The sequence below is a fragment of the Manacus vitellinus genome, unplaced genomic scaffold, assembly GCF_001715985.3.
Source record: "Manacus vitellinus isolate BGI_N305 unplaced genomic scaffold, ASM171598v3 scaffold_45_pilon, whole genome shotgun sequence".
Taxonomy (NCBI): Eukaryota; Metazoa; Chordata; class Aves; order Passeriformes; family Pipridae; genus Manacus; species Manacus vitellinus.
Window position 1 is genome coordinate 1,573,322 of NW_021940571.1, and position 19,195 is coordinate 1,592,516.

A 19,195-nucleotide genomic window follows, 5' to 3' on the forward strand; every position below is an offset into this window, starting at 1 on the left:
AAGACAAGGAAAAGAAGTTTTCCCAGAAAACCAGCAGTGCTAAATGGGACTTTTTGGCAGCCAGGCCCTGGGTGGGAGGGTGGTGCTGTGCTGGGGGGGGTTGGGGGGGTGTTATCCTAGTGCCTTTCCCTTGGAATTTGCATTCCCCGTTCCCGGCGCGTGCCGGCCCAGGGTTGAATTGATTCGTTCTTCCTCCCCTGTAGGCACTGCAACATTTTGATAGACTCTGGGGAAATAAATTTGGCAGCACAATCAGCACGAGGAGATTTAATTATCACTCGGAGCCCTTTCCCTTTCCTGGCTTAGCGATCCCGAAAGCCCCGCGCGTTTCCCTGGAATCGGCGCCGACGCCGAGCGGCGCTTCCCCATTCGTCCCCCTCGCTCGATGATAAGCCAGGCAATTACCAGGTTATTGATTTTTCATCAGGGCAAATTTAAAGTTGATTTTTGCCTGCGAGGGGGGGGCGGGTGATGAAGCGTTTCCCGGCGGTTCAGTCCCGGAGAGCTGCGGCACAATCCAATATCCCGAGGTCGGGCCCCGCTCCCAGATAATGCGGCGGCTGGGCCACGTGCTGGGGAGAGGAATGAGGGCTACAAATGCGAGGGGATATGTGTGGAGACAGTTTAATTTGTTCCATTTATGTGAACAAGTCGTGTGGCACATGCTTGGAAAATAGCATTTGGAGTGGGCCTGGCGGTGGAGCCACGTGGGCAGGGAGGGAGGGGATGCGCCGGAGACACAGCTGGGCCTGGAGCAGGGAATAAAGCCCAGCCCAGGGGGGTTATTCCCAGATTTTACTGAGCTGAACATGCTGCTGTGGGGGCTTTCCTTTAGCAAACTTAAACTCTTCAGGTCTGAAGAGTCCCAGAATTCCAAACTGGGCTGGAAGGACCTCAAAGCCCATCCAGTGCGTGGCAGGGACACCTTCCACTAGCCCATAGCCTTGGACACTTCCAGGGGTGGAGCATAATAAGATGGGTTTGTATTCTGGCAGGGAATGCCATGTTGGAACACGTGCACTAACAGGATTTAACTCAGAGCAGGAAAACTGAGCCCCTCTACAAGTGAGAGAACGTGTTGCTGTAGCTTAAATGGGCTTTTAAAACAACTCATGTTATGGATTTAATTCAATTAACCTTAAATGAGCACGTAGCAGGTGGTTTTGAAGGATCTTTACTCCTATTGTTTCATATCAGATATGTAAGTTTATTTAAAATATTTTAAAAAGGAAGGCTGGTGAGGCCCTGGCACAGGTTGCCCAGAGAAGCTTTGGCTGCCCCTGGATCCCTGGAAGTGTCCAAGGCCAGTTGGAACAACCTGGGACAGTGGAAGGTGTCCCTGCCCATGGCAGGGGTGGCTTTAAGTCCTTCCAACCCAAACCATTCCATGATTCTGTGATTTTGAGTCATGGGGGGTCATAGAAGCAAAGTTAGAACATGCAAGAAAACCTGGAGGACTCAACTTTTAGAAAATCCCGTCATTATAAAGTCTAAAATGATCCCAGCTGATAAGCTCTGTTTTTTAATACTCATCTTTAACCTGTTGGCCAAAAGTTCTCATGTGGAGAATCAAACCAGCACTTTATCCATGGGCACCACAGAAGATCCTGAGTTGGAAGAGACCCACAGGGATCGTGGAGTCCAACTCCTGGCCCTGCACAGGATGACCCCAAAAGCACCTCTTTCCCTCCCCACTTCCTTTAGTAAGAGTTAAAGGACTCTTCCCTTGGTGTGATTGATGTTAAAACCACAGGTTGGCTGTGCCATGAGAAGATTTGATGGGATGAGGTCAGGCAGCTCTAATAAGTTAAAGTGCTTTACTCACCAACCCAGGAATATATTGGGATGCCCTTTAGTTCATTAGTTCCTGCCTTAGGTCATCAGTTATCTCAGTAAATTTTGTTGAAGTTCATTGTGGTGGCAAAGACCTGAACTCAGCCTGTTAAGTCCCCAAATCATTTAATACCCATAATATATGTAGAATAAATATGTGAATGAGCTTTTTGTGTCTTACCAAAGCTGGGATTTCAGATCTTTCCTGGTTTTTGCCTGGGCAGTGGCAGGGTTTGCCCCACCCTGGTGTCCCTCGTGTGCCACAGACTCCTGGTGTTGGGCTGCAGGTCCCAGGGGCTGTCCCAGCATCTGCACACCCTGGGATCCTCTTTTATCCCTGTTTAATCTTTATATTGATGGCTCAGAATTCAAAATAAGCAGGAACAAATCAAGGATTGAGATAAAAACCAGGAAGTTTGGGACATGTTAGGAAGAGCATCCAAACAATGCTGATGAAAACTGGGAAGGATGACATGGCAGGAGGGAATGTGGCACCTCTGCTGGCCACTCCCTGTGCCCACATTCCTCCTGGGCAAAGTGAGGGAAAGGGAATCAGGAGAGGGATCAATAGCCCCCCATGGATAATGGCTGTGGGAGTAATCAATCCCAGGCTTTTGATTAAAGCTGCTGTAATTAATAATCACTTTGAAATGTGCTCCTTGAATTTTAACCTGCTTTGTCCTGCCCATCATCTCCTGCCCCTTTGTATTCCAGAGCTCCCAGGTGAGCCCCAGTCCTGGTGTCCTGGTGCTGCTCCCAGGGCTGGAGCCAGGCTGGGAGAGCTGGGAATGTTCACTTGGAGAAGAGAAGGCTCTGGGGAGACCTGAGAGCCCCTTGCAGGGCCTAAAAGGGCTCCAGAGAGGGAGGAGGGCTCCAGAGAGCTGGAGAGGGACTTGGGACAAGGGATGGAGGGACAGGACACAGGGAATGGCTTCCCAGTGACAGAGAAAGGCTTTAGATGGGCTATTGCGGAAGGATTCCTGGCTGGGAGGGTGGGGGGGCCCTGGCACAGGTTGCCCAGAGAAGCTGTGGCTGCCTCTGGATCCCTGGGAGTGTCCAAGGCCGGGCTGGAGCAACCTGGCTAGTGGAAGGTGTCCCTGCCCATGGCAGGGGGTGGGACAGGATGGACTTTAAGGTCCTTCCAACCCAAACCATTCCACGAATCTTTGATAAATACAAAAATATTATTTTCAGCTGGCATTTGAGTAATTTTATTTTAGGAATTACAACAGGTCTAATCAAAGGTTTACTATTCTAATAGTGAAACAGATAAATTTATGGACTCTCCAACAAGGAAATTTATGATTTTTTTTTTTTTTTTTTACAAATTAAAAGTCTTGAAATTGTCTTCAACATTTCAGACAGATGAGGAACAGAGATGGCTTCTGTACTTCATTAGTGTTGTGTGTTTTACTGTCGTCTCGTGGCATTTATTTGTGCTAAAGGATAGGTCAGGTAATGGGATTGTGAAGCCATCAGGTAATTAGTTATCTGACTGCAATCATTTTAAACAACAATTTATAGCTACTTATTGAAAAGCTGTTTCTAAAGGGAAAATAACCAGGGATGTATGGAGAAAATAACCAGGGATGTATGGAATGGGCAGTGAAAGGATGGGAGTCACCTCTTGGAAAGTAAAAAACTGTGCCTTTGGTGATGTTTGACAGAAATCCAGATCCATTTGCTTAAACCACAATTCCTGGTCTGGAGTCTTTTTTTTTCTGATAAAAAATGGTTTTCTGTGGCTCTGGGTGGTCGTGCCAACGTCACACGGGGATGGACAGAGGTGTTTTTTCCAAGGGCATGGAGTGAATCTACGGGATGAGAATGAGATTTAACTGGGAATTGCCTTATTTATGCTGGCTGAGGCCTAGATAAATGGGAATTTAAGGATGTATCATGTTTTCTTGGTGCTAGGCAGACATTTACCTGCTGTGAGTGGTGTTATTTCATATCCCAGTAAAGGCCCAGCCCGGGAAAAAAAGCAGGAAAATAATGAAAACCAACCAATATCTTCCTAATCTCTGTTTCATTTTCTCTGGAGCCCCTCAGACAGTGTTTGAGGGCAGCCAAAGGTGGTTGTAGCTGCCGTGCTCTTCCCCTGCTGTGCTCCTGAGGATCAATATATGTACTGGGAATAAAAGCCTGGAAGTTCCCGACCCCGTGTGCCAGCATGGGATCCCTGGAACGTGGCATCCCCTGGAAGGGCTCCGTGGGTGTCACCACACACTCTAACAGGCAGCAGGGGGAAAAAAAATAAGCACTGGGCACGTGCCAGCAGCACTTTTTGAAGTGTAAACACAACATGATCCATGGAAAAGCTGGAGAGCCTCCAAGTTCCAGCCCTGCTGTCCTGCAGGGCCTCGGTGTGCTCATCCAAGCAGCTGATTCCCTGTGTCCGATGTACAATCCCTATTTTCCCATTGTTTCTGTGCTGTGGGATCCCTGGATGCAGCGGGGTGTGCCCCAGAATCCCAGGAATCCTTTCCCTGCCCGTGTCAGACAGCTCCGGGTGTGGGTTTCACGGAGACAAATCGTTCCGTGTCGGGTCTGCCCTGGTGAGCTTGTACCTACAACCCAGAGGTTATTTGGGATGGGCAGATGGAAAAGATAGAGGCAGGCAGTAATTGCCTTTAAGATCAGAGCACAAAGCATTACCTTGGATTTTACAAGGCCAGCGAGCAACAAAAGAGCCGTAATTTATGAGCTCAGCGTAAAAGAAGAGCATAATTGCATTAAAAATTAATGCTAATGAACACTAAAATGGGGAAGGTGGTTATGATGAAAGTTTGGATTCATCTTCCCCGGGTTGAATGATGGCTGGGGCCTTGATTAATGGCTTAATTTCTATCAATTAGCGGGGGAAAAATCTCCTACGAGACAAGGGTAAATTGAGCATCGAGTTACAGATCCTGCCTTTGTGTCCCAGAAAAACGCGGAGCCGGGAGCTCCGGGATCGGCCCCGCTGGCAAACGTGGGGTGGCCACATCCCAACCCTGCACATCTCCCTCCCTGAGCTGAGGGGTGGGAAATATCCAGGGATTCGGAGCCGTTTCCCACCGCTCCGTTGGCTGAGTGTGGCTCCTTCCTGGAATGTTTGCAGAAATATCCCAAAAAACCCTCAAAATGTGGATGTGGGAGCAAGCCCGGGTGGGAAAGCATGGTGGGGAAGGTCATGCAAGGCTGCAGCAGAAATTTAATGTTCTGAAATTAAAAGGTTGTAATTAAAATGAAATATAAATTCAGAGCTCAGTTGCTGAACTTTCCCATCCTGTTTTCTGCTGGATTTTATACCCAGTACTTCCATTTTTTCAAGGAAAAACCATTTATGTCCACACTTGTTTTAAAATCTTTGAAAATGAGATTATTTTCACTATAATGTAATAAAAGAGCAAACTTATAGTATTCTGCTACTCTCTGTAGTACCTCTCTTGTAAGTACTAAGTACTCACATAATGCTATTTTAATGTATTTTAATGATAATTAAAATTAACAGGATTTAAAAAAAACCCAAACAACACTTTGACAGGATTTTAAAACAAGCCTGGGCAAACTTTTCCCTGCTAATTTGTATTTTTCCAACTTATCTGTAAATCCTGTAGGGAATGAGTTCTGGAGTCCTCACAACCTGCTCCTTCAATGCCTGGTAATTGTATTTTTAAAGCACTTCCGATGGATTTGGGAGAACACAAATAACAGGCAAAAAGCTCCTTTTGGAGCGTGTTTGTGGCTTCTGTGAGTTTGGCTGGGAGAAGCGATTTCCCTGGAAATCCCAACAGCTGGGAAATAGCGTGGGATGGGGATCGGGAAGCGGGCGGCAGCCCCGGGGCTTTGAGGGAGGGCAGAGGTGGGGTCGGAGCTAATCCCGAATCCAGGATGCACCGGGATGGGGGCCGGGCAGGGATGCTGAGCTTGGAGCATCCTCGGGCTCCTCAGCCGCGGATCCAGAGGCTCGGCAGAGGCCCCGTTGAGTGTGGAGGTGCCTCCCTCTAACGGCAGCTGGGAAGCGGGATGGGCTGGATGAGATCCCGGGAGGCTCCCGGGGGAACACCGGCCTGGAGGGACCTTGGAGGGACAGGAGGAGAAGGGATCTGGGGACACGAGGGAATGTTGTGTTAAAAGCTTGCGGGAGCAGGACATTCCTGGGCTGTTTTGCTCCGGAGTTTGTTCCCACTGGTGCTGGAATTGTCACCTCTGGAGCGGCCTCTGAGGCTCCGGTTGGGAAAGGGGACTCCCAAATTCCTGTGGCTCTGGATCGGGACAACGCCCGTGAGCCAGCACTGGTTGTCTCCTGCTCAGAGAAAAGATTGGAGGGGGAAAAAATCCCTAAAACCCATCACTCCAAGTTTGATAAAGTCCAGGGATGACACAACCACAGGGAATCCCGCTGTCCTATGGGATTTTCCCTCCTCCCCCCGGTGCTTCCCTTGTGTTTAATCCAAATATCCCAGCGCAGTGCCTGCAGAATCCAACACCTCCCACAGCCAGGGAGTGGTTTTTTCGGGGAGATTCCTGATGGGTTTGCCTTTTCTACTGCAAATTGTCCAGGGAAAACTCCAGTTTTCCTTGGGATGTGTCAGTTTGTGCAGCTTCAGTAAAACTGGGATCAATTAAAAATCAGGGGGTGTGTGGGAACAGTTCTGTTGGCAAACAGACAGTTCTGTGAGGCAGTCGTGTAAAAATACACTTCCAATAATCCCAAATAAAATGGGATCAAAGGGAAAATATTTTCTTCTCCAGTTGTTTGTTTAGTCTGGGATCTGTTGGTGTTTCCTTCAAGCTCATAAACAGAAGGGCAGGAAAAAAAAGCTGCAATTTTTTTGTTTCTGTCTTTCAAAGCGTTTTACCCAGAATGGGTTATATTTTAATTTGCTCAGTTAAATTAACCCCTTAAATCTAATTAGTGAAATAGGAAGAAACAGATTCTGAGGGATATTTGAGGTTTGTTATGTTATTGCTTTGATTCTGGAGTTAAACCTACTTGAAAGAAAACTCTTTATGTGGTTCATGTTCATGGTCAGGATTTGGGGTGAGCAGTGAATCCATAATAATTTACACCTAAAGACTTCCCCAAGAAATATTTAAAGAATATTTTTATTTAATGGATAATTCACAAGATGTTATTAGTCATTTAATGCTTTTAAAACTCTTAGTGGGCTAAATTTTGTCTTTAAAAATTAGGAAAAATGGGAATATTTTAGGCTGAGCTTGCAGGGAAGTTACTTTTTCTTTTGTGTGATTTATAGAATCATAGAATTCTCTGATTCTTTTTCTTTTATCTGATTCTCTGCTGTCTTTAATTATTGTGTGTGTGATGTTTTTGGGTGGCAGCTAAAGAATTCGTACACATTTCTTGTTTTGAAGTGGCATTTCATGTTCTTGCTAATACAGACTAATTCAATACAAAATTAGCAGCTAGAAAAGATGGGTTTATTTATATATATATGGGAAGATACAAATAGATATAAATATAGAAGCATAAAATACTGAATTATCTCTGAAGGACAAAGTTCCCAGTTAAACCTGTGACTGGGAGAACTGGGAAAGGTCCCCTCAGCCACGGAGCTCTGGGAAGGAGCTGGTGACAGGGATGGAAATTGTCCCCCTTTTGATAAAAAATAGCCCCAACAAGCCCTAATCCAAGATTTAATTCCTTTTTTTCCCCCTCTAACAGGGTGAAAAGACTCCGTGCAGTGAGTTAGTATTGATTTTTTTTTGTCTGAGGCCTCTTAGCTTTCTGACTCCATTATTTTTGATTTTCCTATGAAATACATCTCCTTCCTACTGACATCTGACAAACAACATCTGGAAGTCGTTTTATCTCCCCATAATGTGTTTGTCAAACAAGTCCTGCACTAATGGGCTCTGCTTCCTCACTCCATTTACCCCCTTAATGTCCCTGATGTCATTGGGAGCATTCAGGGATTTTTGCCCCCTAATTTGTCATTCCCATCAGTTTGTGTAGGATCCATGTGAGATCCTGGAACTGGCTGGGATTTTGGGAAATCAGAGCTGAGCAGCTGATTTTAAATCTCCTTTCCCTGCCTTTCTGATCCATGGCTTTAATCAGGGTCCCTTTATTTCCCGTCAGGCCAGGTGGGCCCGAAAACTCCATGGATTGTGACTCCCTCTCCCCAGCAGGGCATTGGTATATTTGGTTTATGCCAAAAAATCCCTAGGAATGTGTTTTAAAGGAGAAGACTTCAGCAGCCAGGCAACTTTTAAACACAAGCTTAATTCCTTCTAAATTAAAAATAAAACAGGATTAAACTGTACTTCTGGGCTTTGCTGCAGAGCAGCTCTTGGCATCTTGGAATCATGGAATGGTTTGGGTTGGAAGGGACCTTAAAGCCCATCCAGTGCCTCCTTTGCCATGGGCAGAGACACCTCCCACTAGTCCAGGTTGCTCCAACCTGGCCTTGGACACTCCCAGGGATCCAGGGGCAGCCACAGCTTCTCTGGGCAACCTGTGCCAGGGCCTCCCCACCCTCCTAGCCAGGAATTCCTTCCCAATATCCCATGTAAACCTCCTCTCTGTCACTGGGAACCCATTCCCTGTGTCCTGTCCCTCCATCCCTTGTCCCCAGTCCCTCTCCAGCTCTCCTGGAGCCCAGGGCTCTCAGCTCTCCCTGGAGCCTTCTCTTCTCCAGTTATCCCACAAGGACTTCTCTGGCAAATTCCTGTCAGCACCTGGAATGCTGTCCCAGGTTGAGCAGTAATGGCCAACACTGTCCCCTGCTGTTACCTTCACCCAGGGAGTTTTTTAGGGTATTTTAGGCTGCATCACACGTTGGGATTTTCCTGGTACTTTCTGAACTATACTCAGGGAACCTCTTGGCCAGGGTTTGATGCCAGGATTGCACTAAAGCCCCCTGTTGTCCCCCCTGCCCTTGCAGACCAGGCCACCCTCGTGGACCAAGTGAAGCGAGTGAAGGAAATCGAAGCGATCGAGAGCGACGCCTTCGTCCCCCAGACCTTCCGGTCGAGCAAAGAAGTCAAAAAGGTACCTTTTCAATATTCCCACGTGCCTTTCCTGCTGCACAACCCTCTGAGAGCCAGCAGGAAGCTGTGCCATGAAGGCAGTTCCCACTGCTGAAAGGGCATCGATGGTGACAACCTTAAACCCCAGCGGCCCCTCTCCGGTGTCGGGGGTGGGTTCAGAGAACACATTCAAATGTGGAAGAATTCTGTGAAGCAGAAGGGTTTGAAGACTTGTTTGAAGTAAAGCAGAAGAATTAAAATCCCAAAGTAATCAGACATTTACACTGTAATTAAAGGGAGAAATAATCTTGAATTCTGCTTAACTGGAGCCAGACTTTAAGACCACAGTTACTCCCTGAAAAGAACCAGCTTGGTTTTCAGCTTCCCCAGATTTGACAGTTTTACCAGGATTTTGACCCCCCAGTCTTCTAGAGAACTCGGATGCTGTTGTCTTTGGAAGTGTGCAAGGCAAGGCTTTGTTCAGTTTTCCCACCTGGCAGGGAGGTGTTTGGAGTTACCACTGTTGGTTTCCCCAGGAACGTTCATTTTCTTGCCATTCCAGAAACCTCCGAGAAGTTGATGCAGCTTCTTCAGAAAGTGACCCAAGAACCCATCATTCCTGTTCTTCAGGCTCCCTCCTTGCCTTGGGCAATACCTTTTTTGGCACTCCATGTGCTTATCCTGGACCTTTGTCCACGGCCAGTGTGTTCCACCAAGCACACGGAGAAGTATTTCCATGAGGATCCTTTTGTGGGCACATGTACAAAGGGAAGACAACTGAATGCTCAGTTCAGATCCTGCCACGTTTGGGAATTTGAGGATAAAATGCTTTAATTTTATGTATTTGTTTCTTTTTAGGTGACAGAACCTCCTGAGCTCCAACATGAACCTGTGACTGTCGGAGCGGGCGCCGCTGAGGCTGCAGCTCCTGAGAAAGAGCCTCCCCCTGCCAGCATTCCCACTGCCATCAAATACCAGGATGACAATTCCTTAGCCCATCCAAATGTAAGTGTGCTCATATTTATCCCAAATTTCTCTGTAGCTGAAGGAGAGCAGGGTCACACGACCCAACAGCCATTGGGTAATCTGTGCTCCGAAGGCACTGGGACAAAGAGGATCCCACTCCTTCCATCAGCCAGCAGAGTCATTCCAAAATAAGTTCACCAGTGATGTAGCTGTAGACTTACAAATGAACTTTACAACAAAATGTAACTCATGTAACACAGAGGAATTCAAGATCCTGTTCAATAAGAATTCAGGGCATACTGTTGGTGGAAGACTGAGAACTTGCCCAGTTTGTCAACTTGTAAAGCTTTAAATGCAGTGCAGACTTCAGGTAATTTTAAATCATGTGGCTGAACTTAAGCAAGTTCCTTCGTGAGCACTTTAACAGGAAATAAAAGGATTTGCATTGAGGTTTTTTAAGAGTTAGCAAGTTAAAAATGACTAAATGAATGTGAGTGTTGTATAATGAACCCAGTGAACAGGGAGCAGGACACGAGCAGTGATGAACTTGCTGGTTCAGGAGACTGAAACTTTGCTTTCCAATTATGATGATCTTCAATGTCCCTTCTGAAATTGGAAATTGGAGCCTTTGCTTTCCAGTTATTGTGGTCTTTAATGTCTCTTCCAAGCCAACCCATCCTGTGATTCCATGAGAAGTCTCTCTGTCCGTTCGATCTCCCCTTTGCGTTTAACCCCCGTGCTCAGCTGAGCTTTTCCCTTGGGCACTGAAATAGTCCCCAGATATTCCAGCAGGTTCTGACAGAGAGTTCCTGAGTTGTGCCAACTTTCCCTCCTCTCCCCTGTCCCCAGCTGTTCATTGAGAAGGCAGAAGCTGAGGAGAAGTGGTTCCAGAGGCTGGTGGCCCTGCGGCAGGAACGGCTCATGGGCAGCCCCGTGGCCTGAGCAGCTCCCGGGAACATCAGGAGCCAGTTCTCCACCAATGCCAAGAAATCCCAGCATTCAGTTGTTCTGTTCTCCTCTCCTGAGGGATTTTCACCCTCAGGCTGAGCTGTGCAGGCAGTAAGTGTTTCCTCTGAACAAACAGGGCTGTTCTGTCCAGGCTCTCTCCTGAATTCCTCGGGCGTGTTGCTGTGGGGAGGTGTGGCAGCACAGCAGGGCCATTCCCTGTTTTATATGGAATTCCTCAAGGGTGCAAAACAACTGACAGCTCCAGGAGATGGAATTTTATACCTCCCAGGCAAACAATTCTATCTAACCAGGGAGCAGTGGGGAGATAAATGGCAAGATGGGACTCAGGGCTCAGATTTCCTGGGACATCGGAGGCCAAGCGGAGCCATCCCAGAGCAATCCATCTCCTGCAGCTGGAGGAGGAGCCAGGGCAGGATGGAGGATCCAGGCAGGAGGATCCAGGACAGGTGGGGGTCATTGTTATCCCTTCTTCCTTCCTCCTCTTGGATCCTGGACCAGGCTCCTGGCTGAGGGAATCTTCTCCATGGATGTTCATCCCCCTGCTCGTGGTTCCTCACTCTGGGTGGGAAGGAACATCCCACATTTTCTTGACCATCTGCTGTAACTCTAAATGGGAAATGACACAAATGTCATAATTTAGATAGTGACCAGTTTTTATCAGTCTCAAACACACCTGTTTCTGTACAGAGTGACAGGTCCCAGGCCAGGAACTTTCCTTTGTCCAGGTGGGACTTTCAAATAATGAAAGATCTGAATTTAACCTGAATAAACTTCCAAAAAATCTGCCCATCATCCAGCTAAAAACAGGACATCAACCAAATCAAATAAAAATGTGGAAGTATTTCTTCAATCAAAGCTGTGAGAGAACTGTCCCATCAGGAGGAGTAAACTGAGGTGTGTGTCCCCCAGTGATAGACCTCAGCATTCCCATGGGAGTGAGGCTCTTTTTTGGGATTATTTTTCCTGATTCTCAGCCCTGTGGTGTTGAAAAATGGAGGATGATTCTGGAAATGTACTTTAGTTGTCTTGGTTTTTGTTTTAGATTCCTGATGTAAGAGGAAAATGTGTTAAATTTGCATTCTAACACAGTTTTACTTTCTTTTTGAAGTGTTGGATTTACTTTATCCTGCATTAAAATGTTCCAAGACATTTGCAGGAAAATCTGGGAGGAAAATTGTTCCCCTTGTTTCATTTCAGCATTTTCAAATGGTAAATATTTGTCTTGTTCTGTTTCCTAATCACCTTTTATGTCTCTTTCTTAGTAAATAAAAACTGTTTGATCTCCATGGAAGGTACAGCTGTGAATTCCTGGTTTTCACACATTATGCTGGATAATTTTGGTGGTTTTACTGGATGCAAAATGATTCCTTTTACTTGCAGCCCTGTGGAATATTAGAAAATACTACAAACCAGTCAGTAAATAAGACTTAATTGTACTAATATTTTATATATTTCCTATAATATTTTATATATTTTAATTTAATATTTTTATATATTATATAATATATATTTTATATGATGTTTATTGTAATTTAATAGTAGTAAATACTATTTATTGCTTATCAATCAACATCTAAATCTGCCCAGCAAGTCCATGCTGGAGGAGAACTGGGAGCAAGAGCTGGAAAGAAAATGGGAATAGCATTTAAATAATCCCAACTGAATAGAAACAGGTACTTGTCTTAATCTTCTAAATCTTAATCTTGGACAATAATCCTACTTTTTAGTTTCTGTGCTTTTAATTTCTTCTGCTCTTCTCATGTGTAGGGCTCTTCCCTACAGAAAGTTTATTTTTTTTGGTTGTGTTTCCCACTTTGCTCCGTGCTCCTGGTGAAAGGGAATAGATTCCTGATTGGAAAAGGGAATGAAACAGCTGTTCATTAGTTTTCCAAGGGAAACAGAGGATCTGAGCTGTGTTTTGCAGCCTGCAGGGAGCAGTGACATGGTCTTGTCATTGGGGGCTGTGGTGTCCCTGATACACAAAATTCCTGCTGATGCCAAACTACCTTAACTGGGGCTCAGGAACGGAGTGCAGGGATGGAAGATAATGCTGTAACTGGAGCCCTGACTCCTGGCAGTCAGCAAAGACCTCTCCCCTCAGGAATTCCATCAGGAAACTCATTTCCCTGGGTGTGGGAGCAGCCACCCGGGATTAACATCACTCTGGGCTGGAGTTGGGAACACTCAGGGAAAATGGGCACGGGCCCTTCCTGGTTCCTTGACTCATCCAGCACCTCCACAGCTATTTGTTAGTGGGATAATGGCTTGCAAGGGAGCTGTGCTTAGTTTTAAAATTATTATTATTGTTATTATTATTGGTGGTGCAGCAGCTCAGATAGTGGTATCTAAGGAAACACTCCCAGCCAGGAGATCAAGTGTTGCTCCTTCTGCTTCAGTCACTCCAGTGGGAGCAGGACTGGATGATCCCAGAATCCACCAGTAACCCAAAACCAGCCCTCTCATGGTTACACTTTTGTCAGCTGACAAGAAGGGAGTTATTTTTAGGGGAGATCCTTGAACTCCAGAGACCTGTCTGAGGAGAGATGGGCTTGAACCTGTGACTTCACCCACGCCTGACCCGGGGCTGCGGCGACTCTTCAGCTCAAAACAGTGATAAAAAATGCTAAAAATACTGTTAACCTGGGTTTAAAATGGTCCCCACTTGGAATTTGGACTCAGGGCAGCTTTGCCTGCTTTGTTTTTCCTGGCTGTTCTCTCCTCCTTTGGAAAGAAGAGCAGCAGTGGGTGGGCTGGATTAGGTGACCCTGGGAGTGAGTCACCCTGAGTCACTCTGGAATTGTCACTCCGGGCTGAGGGGACACCAAGTGCCTCCTCTTTCTGGAAGAAGCAGGAGCTGCAGCTCAGCCCTGGAGGGGAGGAGGGTGCTCAGTGCCACCAGCACAGCTGGGCTCCACTTCCAGCCCTGCTCCCACCATCCTCAGCCCCAACACCACAAAGAGCTGCTGGGATAAATCCAGAGGAGGCCACAGAGATGCTCCCAGGGCTGGAGCCCCTCTGCTCTGGAGCCAGGCTGGGAGAGCTAGGGGGGTCACCTGGAGAAGAGAAGGCTCCAGGGAGAGCTGAGAGCCCCTTGCAGGGCCTAAAGGGGCTCCAGGAGAGCTGGAGAGGGACTGGGGACAAGGGATGGAGGGACAGGACGCAGGGAATGGGTTCCCACTGCCAGAGGGCAGGGCTAGATGGGATATTGGGAAGGAATTCCTGGCTGGGAGGGTGGGCAGGCCCTGGCACAGGTTGCCCAGAGAAGCTGTGGCTGCCCCTGGATCCCTGGGAGTGTCCAAGGCCAGGTTGGACAGGGCTTGGAGCAACCTGGGCTGGTGGAAGGTGTCCCTGCCCATGGCAGGGGGTGGAATGGGATGGGCTTTAAGGTCCCTCCAACCCAAACCATTCTGGGATTGTATGAACTGAGCCTTGTAAAGAGAAACCTTTTCCAGCACTGAAGCAGAAAGTGGAGCTTCCCAACAGCTGCTCCGAGCGCTTCCACGCCCTGCCCTTGGCTGTTCCATTTTCCACCGACTCCAAAGGGTGGGAATTGTCTCCCAGCACTGATCCCTGGGCAGGAGCTGAGCAGGGGGAGCTGCAGTGGGTGTTGCTGTTCTGCTCTGGGGGGAGCTGGGCCCGTTGGAAGGAGCTCATTACAGGAGCCAGCGCCGGGGATACGTCAGGGCTGTGTTTGCACAGAGACCCCTCTAATTGCTCAGCCCCTCTCATGGTGTGTCTGCTCCTGTTACAGCTCTTTGGTGCAGATAAAAAGACTCCTGGAAGAAATCACCTCTCCAGCTCTGCCAGTCTGGAGGGCATCTCCAATGAGATTAATGATGTCTGCCTTAATAGAAGAAAACTTTGCATAAATGAGATTATGGTTTCTGCTGAAACCTGCCAACTCTTATTCATTTGCAGTAAATATTATCTTTAATTAAAAGTTTTAAGGTATCTTGTTGCTGAACTAATGAGATCTACAGTGATTTCCCTTAGGAATTAATTTACCTTCTTAATTCTTATTCATTTTGGTGATATGACTGTTTAAATCTGATTCAGACTTCAGAGCTCTGTTGAACACATTCATCTGGAACAAAAGGTCATTTTGCCATGTTGGAGTTTTGTTGGTATTTATAATTTTCTTGTTCTCTCTTCATCCCAGAGATCCCTGTTTGGGTTCCTGCCCCAAACATTTCCTCCTAACCCTTCTATTCCTCTTAACTCTTCATGCTGGGAGGCCTTTTTCCAGAGCCATTTCCCTTTGGATTGTGTTTTGTGTTCCCTCCAGAGCAAAACTCAATTATAGGGATGCTGGAAAAAACCCACCCTGATTGTGATCAAATTATTTATATAAAATATACTGAAACCCCTGGAAAATATTTGGTGCAACTGCTGAGAAATGCAGGGATATTTCTGCCTTTCTGTCTGGGCAATCATCAAGTCTAATTCCTCTACAAGGATTATTTTTAGGCAGCAGGGATGTTTAACACCTGGAGGTGAAAATTGCATTCCTGGATATGTGTTTCAGTGGGCAAAGTGCCAGGCAGGAACTGGGCTGGGAGAGTGGGAGCCAGAACCCTTTCTAGGGCTGGACATGATTTTCTAGGGCTGGCTAGATTTTAAAATATGTAATTACTAGGACTAAATTATAAAGTTCCCTTGTTCTAAAAATAAATACAGATGGAAGTGAAAAAAAGTAAATTTGTAAGGAATTAACTGGTTTGCACACACAAAGAAGAAACCAGGAGAAAAGAAAGAATTAATATTGTTAATATTCTTAGCTCATTATCAGGAGATTTTTCCAGTGTGAATCCTGAGCCCTCCTCTCAATGTCCAGGTCTGACATGGGTGGTTTAAAAGGTGGTTAATTAATTACCCTAATGAGGGGAATGGAGCAATCAGAGCAAACCTGGTGCTGGTGACCAGCAGTGGTTTTGTTCTGCCTCTGATGAAATAATAAAACACCTCCTCAGGAGCATCTTGTCAGCCTTAACTGGGCAAGTGGAACCATATTTTAGGTAAGATGCAAACCAGGGAGGAACAATTCTTGCTTTTTATGGGAAAAAAGGCAATTTATTTCACTGTTCTTCCCAGTTTTCCCATTCCCCACCCAACAGTTGGTGAAACATTCCCGTGTCCGCCCTGCGACACTGCCTGTGGAGAATCAGGGATTATCCTTAAAAACTGCTCCTGTGTCTGTGCAGCTGATAAAAGCAGTCTGTTCCAGAGCCCAGGAGGGACTCCTGGCTGGAGGGAACTCCTGCCCCTGAACTTGCAGCTCCAAAAAAGGGTAAGAAACACGTTTTGTGGCCCGGGCCGAGCGCGCGCCGGCCCCGGGTATTTATAGAGTTGTCACCAACTCCTCCAGGCTGGTGATAACCTGCCATTTATAACTCACTGCCCAGCAACTTCCTCCAGCCCACCCCAGTGAGAGCATTATCAATGATGGAGGCACTAATAAATAATGCTGTTGGCAGGGCAACAGCCACCCCTCAGAGTGCTGGAGATCCTCGTGTTGGGATCACGATGGTCGGAGTCTTCCAGGTCCTCAACGGAGAAAAATGAGATTTATTTTTTTTTGCATGTGTTTCTTCGAGGCAGCTGAAGGAACTGGGGACAAAGTACAATATAAACCACCAAACTGTTTACCAAATGCCAAGCTAAATGTAGGAATTGCCAGCTTGGATTACCTGCCACGTCTCTGTGGTGTCCAGTGTCTCTGAGTTATCCAGGCTGGATGTTCTGTAAGGAATGTCCCCAACAGCCCATTATTGTCATCCCAACTCACATCCAAGACATCCAGGATAAACTTTTAGTTTAAATCTTTTTAGTTGGGATGTTACTTTTCAAATCATCTGTCCTTTGGAGACCTTCTGAGTTTTTGGCTTTAATTCCATCTTGGAGCAGTGAATTCCTGAGCTTCATTTTCCACCACGAGAACCAGCATTTCTTTTAATCAGCCCTAATTCTGTGACATTTCCCTCTACCTTGTCTTCGTGTTTTTGTTTAGCAAAGTACAAACTGAGGCATATAAATATTCTTAAAAAACAACAGAACCCACACCCAGCCAAGATTTGGCCCTGGGGGGTGAGTTGATCATTGATTCCAGGATTTGATCCAGATTTGATATTTGTTTAAATGGGCTCTGCTGCCATTGTGTGCATAAGTAGGGATTGATAAACCTTTGGCAGCACATGTGGAGCAGAGGGAATTCTGATCCAGAACTGCAGCTCCCTCATTTTGCCCAATGGCCAAGGGACCAGAAAATACACACTGAAGATTCTGAGCTTGGAAAGCATTCCTTAAATCCTGGAAAGTTCTGTCTGGCACTGGAAGGGAGAGAAAAAGGTCCTGCTCCAGCCTCAGCTGCAGGAGTTTTTAATGAATGGGATAAAGTCACTTGGCACTTGTTTTGGTGCTTCCTCCAGCAGCACGTCCAGGGGACAGCAATTCCTGTGGGAAGTGGCTGATTCTTCTCCAAAGCTGGAAAGACACCAGGAGAAGGGACCCTGGGTGGTATTTTGGAGGCATTTCTCTTGCAAGCAGAAGAGGAACTGCTGGCAGCAGGAGGAAAGGCAGGAAAGGCAGTGCTGGGGCAAAATCTGCCTCAGGTTAATGGGGAACATCACCAAAACTGAGCCCAGAATTTGGCCATGGCAAGCCTGAAAAAACAGACAAAGAAAAATGGACAAAAACCCACACCTTGATTTCCCCAGTGCCTCCAAGAGCCCATTTCCACAGGAACTCACACCCAAGTTTACTTGGTTTTTACCAAGAAGCCACTTTTATTCACTGTTTAAAACCTGTGCCCACAGTTCAGATAATGGAATTATCTGAAAGGTCTTCCCTGCCTCAGGCTCTTGGCCTCTGAAGCTAAAAATTACTCTTGCTGCCTCAGCAGATATTATCAATTACAGGTTTCAATTAGTCCTGTGCAGAACAAGTGTGTTCAGTGCACAAATTCTCACAACATCCAGCTCAGATTAGGGCTGGTTTGACAGGTAGGGCAAGAATTAATTGTCAAGAAGAGTTTTCATTGTTCACCTTAAAAAAACAAACAACCCCAAACCAAACCTTTTATTACACAATTGCTTTTTAATTACATTTTTTTGCAGCCTGGGACTTCCAACAATGCAGGAAACATTTCTCTGTTTGCCCACCTATTGAGAACTAGCACAGGGTATTAAAAATAGGTCTTTTTCCAGCTATTTTGGACAAAAAGGAGAGCAGTGAGGGGCTGTGAGCAGCTCTGTGCTGAGTGTCCGTGTGCTGCCCAGCAATGTCAGCAGCAAGGTTGAAGGAAACCTGAGAGGACTCAGACAATCAGTGCTCAATCCCTGCACTTCTGGAGGGATCAGCAGTTCCTATTTACATTTTCAATGGATTGGCATCAATGAGGCCCCCTCCTCCTGCCAGTTGTTCCTTCCCAGGTGGGCTCAGAGCTGCAGTGCAATTCCCAGAGGTTCAAGTGTGTTTTTAGTGGGAGAGGCCTTTGGACAGTGCTGTTCCAGAGCTGATTTAATTCCATCCGTGACATCAGCCCAGTGCAGAGGCTTCTGCAAAGGCAGCTTGTTATAAATTGGTGGTAAATGTCAGATAAAAGCATCATTCTGCTGCAAACAACTGGAGGTAGGTGTGTAATAACATTTACATTAATATTTCATTTAAGCATCTCTTCAGTTCACAGTCACCCAGACCAGTAACTTGTACTAGTACTGAAATAAGATGGCAAGAATTTGCAACAAAAAAAATAGTCAAATTCACTGCAAAGGTAGAGAATCATGGAATGGTTTGGGTTGGAAGGGACCTTAAAGACCATCCAGTTCCACCCCCTGCCAATTGTTCAATCTGTGGATTGAATAACTGCAGTGAAGAGGTTAATATTATATATTCTATATATTTTATATGTATTTGTGATATTGTGTGTGGCTTGAAACAAAGCTGAATTCTGTCTCTGGGCAATAAAAACATCATAACTGGCACGAGATTTGGTTATAAAAAATCCAAAAAGCAGCAGAATTCCTTTCCCTGAGCTGTTTGACTCCCTGATCTCTCCTCCTCAGTGCACCTCAGGAAGGTGTCCCTGCCCTTGGCAGGGGGTGGCACTGGATGGGCTTTAAGGTCTTTCCAACCCAAATAATTCTGTGAGTCCATGATCTTTCCCTTAAAAACTGGGATATTGAAAGAGATGTGAGGAGAGGAGGGAACAGAGGGAACAACCCCCAGGGCTCAGAGCTCTGGGGGTTGTTCCAAGCACATAAACATTTTTGTCCACAATCCTCCCATTTTATGAAGAATGAAGGTGAGATTCCTTTACCTCTGGTTCTTTCGGGCTGTTTTCCTTCAGAACTAGGTTTATATGTGCCCACAGTTCTTATCCACACCTCTAAATGATCCCAACCTCTGCTCTCCAGGAAGCCCTGACAGGACTCTCCATGTGTTTGGAATC

At 46.3% G+C, this 19,195-nt stretch overlaps 1 protein-coding gene across 1 annotated transcript in view; it reads left to right on the top strand.

Moving 5' to 3' along the window:
- The window catches only part of RSRC1 (arginine and serine rich coiled-coil 1), a 103,929-nt gene extending 91,892 nt beyond the window's left edge, over positions 1-12,037 (top strand). Inside the window, exons 6-8 of the mRNA XM_029962331.1 lie at positions 8,730-8,836; positions 9,673-9,819; positions 10,630-12,037. Of these exons, the coding sequence (XP_029818191.1) occupies positions 8,730-8,836; positions 9,673-9,819; positions 10,630-10,722 (347 nt within the window). The 3' untranslated portion in view covers positions 10,723-12,037. The remainder of the gene's footprint in view (positions 1-8,729; positions 8,837-9,672; positions 9,820-10,629) is intronic.
- The last annotated feature ends 7,158 nt before the right edge of the window (positions 12,038-19,195 follow it).